The sequence below is a fragment of the Dreissena polymorpha genome, chromosome 10 (assembly GCF_020536995.1).
Source record: "Dreissena polymorpha isolate Duluth1 chromosome 10, UMN_Dpol_1.0, whole genome shotgun sequence".
Taxonomy (NCBI): Eukaryota; Metazoa; Mollusca; class Bivalvia; order Myida; family Dreissenidae; genus Dreissena; species Dreissena polymorpha.
The window spans coordinates 8557910-8566363 of record NC_068364.1 but is presented as its reverse complement, the minus strand read 5'-3'; the positions used below and the strand labels follow the sequence as shown (position 1 = coordinate 8566363).

Below are 8454 nucleotides of genomic sequence, written 5' to 3'. Positions count from 1 at the left end.
ATGATGGAGCTTTATATATCTTTTACCAACATATTGTGAGTAACTTGAAAGCATTTTTTTTTTTTAAACAAACACGTTTTAATGCCGGGCTAAGCCTTTATTTGTCAGTCAGCATTCTGCTGAAACATGACTGGCATGTATGTGTACCGACCCGGGATCGAACCCGGGACCTCTGGATTTCAACGCAAGCGCCTTATCCACTGAGCTACGGAGTAACTTGAAAGATATTTTGATGAAACTTCATTCTGGTCTGTAGATAGCAATAGAAAGACATTGCTAGGGATTGCATTTTGGATTTGTGGGGGTCAAGGACATTGCTAAATATTGACAAATCTGCGTCAACTTAATGACTCGAGAATGAATCCAGATCTTGTGACTTGACTTCTACGGGTATATGCCTTTAACCATTATTTTGTTTTGGATTACATCTGGTTTGGTGGGGACATATGAAACTAACTAAAAATAAAAAAAATGCCTCTTGATAGGAAATGTTCATGAAATTGAATAACATTTTAATACCCATACAACCACTAAAGGCACAGTCTTGTACAGCAATCAAGATGTTGCAAACCCTGTTTGGGGGATTGATTTAAATAATGAGACTGTTTCAATTTATTGGGTTTGTAAGTTACAATTCTTAAAGACAACCACAGGGAAGGAAAATGCCCGACTACCTTCCACCCCCTTCCAACGGTTAACTATACGCTTAATTTGTACTTAGATCTAACAAAGTTTATAACTATTTGTAACATTAGTTTTACATTTAAATAGAGGAAATCAGCTGAAAGGAGGAAAAATCACACAAGCTGGTTGCATAGATTTTTTAGACGCATTCAGTTGAAAAAGTAGCAGAAGGCTTAAGTTGGGGGTCGCTATTGATGAGAACTTATTGAAAATTTATATAATCAATACCTTGGTTTGATAGCATATGTGATATCCATCTGGGCTAAAATAAACAAGACACGGATTTTCCAACATTCCACTTGTCTCAAAACTCCACTCATGTCTATAACACACACTTTTATTGCCAAATTTGACTTAGTGTGACCTTGACGTTTGAGGAAAGGAGACTAATATGCTCCACATGGTGGTCATTTGTGGTTAGTTATTTTTAAATTGCATGATGGAATGAAAAAGTTACAGTCCAGACCAGCTACTTTATGGACTTATTTGACCTTTGATCTTTTAAGTGTGATTTTGACCTTGAAAAATAAAAAATGATGGCAATAATATTCAAATATTATGAACTTTTTCCCATAAACTATATATATATATAGCTACAATACATTACAACAATCTTTTACAGATATTTATTGAAATATACTAGTATACCATGATACACACTTCCTAAATTAAATAAAACCTAGGTCACAAATTACTAAAATGTATTATCACAGATTCATGATAAAATATGGGCGGTCCATCGCTCTCATCAAGTCCAAACTTTAAACACATTCCCATGTTCTCATAATCAGTCTATCATCTAGGCCCATATTCACCAACCCATTCTTAGACTTAAGAATAAAAAATAGACTTTGATGCAAGAAAAACATTTCTGGCGTTTGAATATATACAGGCTTTCACTGGTGATAATGTCCTTAACAAAATGTTCTACATAAATAATTATGTAGATAGAGGCTGGTAATAAGTTTGACTCAAAATTAAAGCAAATCTTAAATATTACAATGAACCCTTTTCCACTCGGAAGCAAAAGTGAAAATGGCTATGTGCAAACAGCATAAAACCAGAACAGCGTGCGAGTAACTCGCAGTCTGTTCCGGTTTTATGCTGTTTGCTGCTCATCAGCATCTAAGGGTTTGAAATGAAGCCTTTAAAACTTGAATCTTGTAAGAAAGATTTTTAATAAAATCTAACTTTCTAAGTGACTACAAATGTGTCAAAAAACGTATCTAAGTGGTAAAGGGTAAAAAGAATATTATTTATTCTTAAACTCAAGTCTATGCATGTTTGGTGGGGATACAGGCCCTAGTCTGCCCTCAGTCTCTCTAGCGGTTTTTCATTAGCGAGGCCACGTACACCCACACAGAAAGGACAGAGTTTGGATAAGGGTGCACGTAGACCGCCAATGCAAACTCGATCTCGTTTGACTCGTGACCGTGCACCCCAGTGGCATACACTGTCTCCACGATTGGATCCACTTCTGTGAACGGCATGTTGATTGGGAAACCTGACACCTGGAATTATAAAGGAATATAGTGTTCCTTATTCTTTAACATTACATTTGTATGTGTATATTTAAGATTGTTCTGAACAAAATCCTGCCCTGAATGTAAAATAATAAGAACAATTTAATATGAAAATATGAAAGGGATGAACTTTAATTCTCAGAATATGTCCTTTCATACTTATTACTGTCAGAAAGCACTATTAAATAATAATAAAAGTAAGTGTATTTAATAGAAAAGTACAGTATGGATTCAATATGGGCCTTGTTCTTGAAAAAATGGGGCTTATGTATGAGAAAAGTGTCAACCCAAATGAGTCTGTGAAGACTGCCCAGAAAATACGTACTTAAAAAAAAATCCATGAACAAGGCAAGTGCTGTCCCTAATTAGCCTGTGCATACTGCACAGACTAATCTGGCTCTACACTTTACGCACATGCATACATTTTTCCCGTTTTCACTGAGTGAGGCACATATAGACTGACTAAGTAGACAGAACAACAAGAGGGCCATGGGCCCTCAGGCGCTCACCCAAGACTTGAAAGAACTAAACTATTCTGAAGAGTTGCAGTTCAAAATAATGAAAGTTTTTTATGAAACATATATATAACATTTCTAGGCCATTTTTATTTTTACCACGAATGAGATATCTTTTAAAGAAATGTTCTGACCCAGGTTCATAAAGATTTGAAAAAGATTGTTACTTCTAGAGTTTACACATGCTTTCTTATTTGACCTTGAAGGTGACCTACTTTTTGAGCTCACATGACCAAGTTTCCAACTCAGCCAAGATTTTATTGGGACAAAGTTCTGACCAAGATTCATGAATTTTGGCCAATAAATATGGCCATTAGATTGTTAACAAGGTTTTACTAAAGCCATATAAAAAAAACTGCCTGCACCCTGGCTGCCAAAGATTTCAACAGACTTGAACAATTTTCAAACTTGGCCCATACATCATTAGAATAAATTTTCTGAATAAGCTTCAAGACGATTTGACTAAAAATGTAATTTCAAAAGTGAAAACAGCCAAGATATGATAAGAGCAACTGTCTGAAAAAGATTGGACAATAAATTTGACTTCTGTACTGTTTACAAGGTTTACAGCAGTCATGTAAGGAAAGCTGCCCTCTGCCCTGGTGGCCATGGTTTTCAACGGACTGGAACCACTTTCGAATTCAGCTGAAATGTCTTTAAAAAAATGTTCTGACCACATTTCAATAAGATTGGACTATAATTTTGACTTCTAGAGTGTTAAAAAGCTTGTTATCTAATTTGACCGAAAGATTACTATTGCACCTCATATGAAACTGTTTCAAACTCAGCCAAGATATCATTGGGACAAATGTTCTGACCAAGTTTTATGAAGATTGGACAAAAAATGTGGCCTAAAGAATGTTCACAAAGTAACTGTTGACAAAGGACAAAGGTGATCACAAAAGCTCACCATGAGCACAATGTGCTCAGGTGAGCTGAAAAAATTTAATGACGGGGATTGAGGCAAGTGCAGTTCAGGTTTCTATTGCCCCTGTATAAACCTTGTAGGAGGAGAACGAAGCCTCCAGTTCCTTGATGTGGTCCTGATCGACACTCTTTCCCAGGGACTCTTCAAGCCTGGAATGGAACCAGAGCATATTAGCAAGTAAAACTAGAAATAGAGAATATGAGCAGGTAAAACTAGAAATAGAGAATATAAGCAAGTAAAACTAGAAATAGAGAATATAAGCAAGTAAAACTAGAAATAGAGATTATGAGCAAGAAGAACTAGAAATAAAGAATATGAGAAAGTAAAACTAGAAACAGAGAATATCAGCAAGTAAAACATAAAACAGAGAATATGATGAGCAGTGACCCTAGAAACAGAATATGAAAAAGTTAAACTAGAAACAGAGAATATTTGCAAGTGAAACTAGAAACAGAGAATATAAGCAAGTAAAACTAGAAATAAACAAGCAAATTTGTTGAATTGATATCCACCTCCAATATGCTTCTGGACACAAAAGGGTTATATTTGACACTCGAAAAAGCATTTTTTAAAGATACAAAGGGCCATAACTCCGTTATTAACAGATGGTGTACAATGTCATTTGGCGTGCATCATCCTCTTATTCATATATATACTCATACCAAGTTTCAATGAAATCCGCCAAATCACTTCCAAGATATGGCTCCGGACACACACAAAAAGCATTTTTTCAAGATACAAAGGGCCATTACTGCATTATTTACAGATGGTATACAATGCCATTTGGCGTGCATCATCCTCTTATCCATATATATATACTCATACCAAGTTTCAATGAAATCCACCAAAGCACGTCCAAGATATGGCTCCGGAAAGACGGACGGAAGGATGGACTGAAGGACGGACGGACAACGCAATAACAATATCCCTCCGCCTATGGCGGGGGATAACAAGAGATGTGTTGGTCAGAAACACAATGCCCCCTATTGTGCCGCTTTGAATTGATTGACAATGTGCACATATTCTAAGGTTTCTTGGTATTCCTAATTGTATACCTAACTCTATTTGAAACCTATGGCTCAAACAACGAAATCTCGCTTACGCTTGCCTGCAACAAACTTTTTAATTGCCTGTAAGTATCACGTCTAGAATAGTCATTTATGTTTTCATGACAGGTTTGAGTCTCACAATCACTCAGACGTTGTTTAAAATGGAGCATGAATAAATCAATATCACAAACATCCTGTGAGACCCAAATAAAGCGGAACCCATATTTAAGAGTGCCAAACTGTCACAAGATACGCCCGTTTGAAAGTTTTGGACAACTTGATAACTACACCATGACCCATATTTGAACTTGACCTATATATCATCTCGACACAACTTCTGACCAAATGTGGTGAAGATCAGATGAAAACTACTTCAATTAGAAAGCACACACCATGCTAAATCTTTGAAATGCACTATGTGACCTTGTGACCTAGTTTTTGACCTGGCATGACACATATTGTAACTTGACCTAGTTATCATTTAGATACAACTTCTGACCAAATGAGTTGAAGATCGGATGAAAACTACTTCAATTAGAGAGCGGACACCATGCTAAATCCTTGAAATGCAATAAGTGACCCCATGATCTAGTTTTTGACCCGGCATGATCCATATTCGAACTTGACCTACATATTGTCTAGATACAACTTCTGGCCAAGTTTGTTGAAGATCGGATGAAAACTATTTGAATTAGAGAGCGGACACTGCTGTGGACGCCGCCCACCCACCGCCCGCCAAGGGTGAAACTATAATACGTCCCGTTTTTAAAAACGGGCGTATAAAAACCTCATTTACATCCAAAGCCCAATTTCACCTTCCAATATCATCTAATGACTTTAACATTTTATAACAGTTTTTTTATATCAGGCATCTGGAGAAGTTTACACCAGTATTTTATACATTTTAAGTGATAAATGATGTACATTGGTAAACGGCCACATTCTCCTTAAGCTTAACATTTATTGAACGCAGTTTTAACACCCAAGAGGTACTTGCAAGCTTCTATTTGTGCACGCTCCACTGGATTTGGTCTTAAATTCCTTGTGAAATAGGATTATGCAAAAATCTATGGATTCTTGTCTTGGCCATGAAATGCTTACACTGAGCAAGATTGCAGAAAATGTTGTATGACAGCAAGTGGCTAGACATGATTGTTGCAGAAAAGCACCTGACATAAAACAAAAGCATCTAACACCTCAAACTTTGTGTTTGCAGAAAAAAATTGAGTTTCAATCTGCTCAATTAGCTTATCCAAAAACCTCTCACTCTGTGACCGCCTAACAATGTGACTCACAGTGGCAGGGTCTTCCTCATGATCTGGGAGCAGTGTCTGTTCCAGCGCGTGATGTAGCGGCTGCGCCAGTCCATGACCTTGTTCTTGAGCACATGCTGGATCTTCTCCTGTAGCTCCGTCACAAAGTCCTTGTCCGTCTGCAGGTAGTACAGACGCTCTGGCTGGAACACACACACACAAATGCGTTTCATTTAAAGTGGCAGATAGTTATAAAAGGGTTAATGCATGTGTGTAAAGTGTCATCCTAGGTAAGCCTGTGCAGTGTACACAGGCTAATAAGGAATGACACTTACTGCTTTTATGGTATTTTTTGTTTAAAGGGAGCCATTTCTTAGCATAGATCCAGCTAAGGAGGAAAGTGTCCTTCATGATTAGCCTGTGAGGAATGCACAGGCTAATCTGGGACAACACTGTATGGCATGCATTAAGACCTGTTGTCTCAGAACCCCTAATGTAAATATATGTAATCAGTTTTCATTAGGCATATGGTACGTGATCCACCTGGAAAACCATCCATAATCAAAGGTGCTTAGTTGAGGGTGTGGAAATTGTGCAATGCATAATGTGAGAGCAAGCAAATACACAATCTGCAGTGCTGGTATGCATAAGCCCATTTTCCAAACAATTTGAAAATTGCGTCTGCTGTGATGAGTTACCTGTATGCTCTGCAGGCCAGGGTTGCGTCTGCTGTTGTTGAACAGTGGTTCCCAGCATGAGGTTTCTGTCAAGCTGTACATCATCTGATCTGGCTTGTCATACGGCTGAATGTTGGCCCAGATCTGAACATGTACACACAGGGATGAATGACAGCAGATTCATTATGCTGTTTTTTTTTTGTTTTTTTTAACTAAAGTTTTGATTTACCGTTATTTAAATATTTACTTAAGTATTGCTTTGGATTTATCTGCAGCCATACCAGTATTTGAAATGAAGAGCATTCTTTATTCATTCTGTGTTAACATAAAATTACAAAAACGTACATTCTCATTATTCACAATACATCCGATGCTACGCAGAGGGCAGGTGGCATCGTTGGTGCGGAATCTCTCCCCCGAGGACGGATTCCAGATATAGTGGACGTTAGCCTCCTCTGTAAGTACATAGGCAGTGGGACCCTCGGGTATGGCATTGCCACAGATGAGCCATGCCTTGATGCCCATGTGCAGGAAATAGTTCACCAGGAGGATGGCATGTTCCTCTTCATCACCCGACAGCATGGCCAGAAATTGCTGGGCAGTGATTTAGGAGGAAGATTTCAATTAAGGAGAGCTAAACATGATTGTAACATGATCTTTAAAATAAAATAATTTTAAACACATACTTAGATTTAATGTTATAATCTAAATAATACATTTCTGAAACAGCTTGTGGATTGATCCACAGTTGGGAGTTAAGTTAAGTATCATCTAAAAAAAGTTGGAAATTGTTTGCACTCACATCACAGGTGTTCCAGATATCACAGAGACCAGGGAAGATGGCTGCATCTGGCACGAATGGGATCAGACTGACGTACCTGGCCACCAACTCCTAAAAGCACAGCATAGGAGTTATAAGAAGTTATAAGGAGCAGCATTCTGGAACAAGAAACCGTCGAAGACAGGTGATGCTCCCCAAAGGTTTTTTGTCACAAAATTGCACTATATATTCAGATAAAAGGAAACGTCTTGAGGGCACAGTAGTTGGGGGGGACACAAAAAAAATTTATAGAAAATTTCAAAGGGCCATAACTCTGTGAAAAATCATCCGACCAGAACCCGCTGATAATATGCACATCTCTTCTTGGTAGTGAAGCTTCCCATAAAGTTTCATTGAATTCCGGTCTTTAGTTGCTGAGAAATAGCCCGGACAAGAATTGAACTATATGTACAGTTAATGGAAAATTTCAAAGGGCCATAACTCTTTGAAAAATCATCCGACCAGAACCCACTGATAATATGCACATCTCCTCTTGGTAGTGAAGCTTCCCATAAAGTTTCATTGAATTCCGGTCATTAATTGCTGAGAAATAGCCCGGACAAAAATTGTGCACAGACGGACAGACACACGGACGGACAGACGAAGCGGCGACTATATGCTCCCCCCAAAGATTTTTGGGTGAGCATAAAAACTGTGCAGTGCAGTCTGCATAGGCTTTTCAAGGACAACACTTCATGCAGATGCATTAAGCCCAGTTTTCCCAGAACCAGGCTCATAATGAAAGCCATAAGACCCTATTAGCATATGAGAAAGAAGGCTAGTAAGACATTCACGCTCTCAACTGACTAGTTATGATTTCTTATTAATTCAGCACTACCTGTCTCATTACTTATCAGGATTTTAGGTTATATACTGTACAATCATTTATATTTGTCGACATAAAATTTTGAAATAAAAAAAAAACTTTTGGTGAACATGCAAAATCATGGATTTATGATTTTTGAAAAAAGAGAAAGGAATTTACGCCAGTCATTTTCCATGTGT

General features: G+C 37.7%; 1 protein-coding gene across 10 annotated transcripts in view; it reads right to left on the bottom strand.

Annotated features, from left to right (window-relative positions):
• Nucleotides 1-1296: 1296 nt before the first annotated feature.
• Nucleotides 1297-8454, bottom strand: part of LOC127847992 (coiled-coil and C2 domain-containing protein 2A-like) — a 71710-nt gene continuing 64552 nt past the window's right edge. For all 10 annotated transcript variants that reach the window (XM_052380248.1, XM_052380253.1, XM_052380244.1 and 7 more), the window contains 6 exons: nt 7432-7521; nt 6975-7223; nt 6651-6773; nt 5995-6155; nt 3724-3799; nt 1297-2195 (listed from right to left, as the gene is read on the bottom strand). In XM_052380248.1, coding sequence (XP_052236208.1) covers nt 2007-2195; nt 3724-3799; nt 5995-6155; nt 6651-6773; nt 6975-7223; nt 7432-7521 — 888 coding nt within the window. In that variant the 3' untranslated portion in view covers nt 1297-2006. The remainder of the gene's footprint in view (nt 2196-3723; nt 3800-5994; nt 6156-6650; nt 6774-6974; nt 7224-7431; nt 7522-8454) is intronic.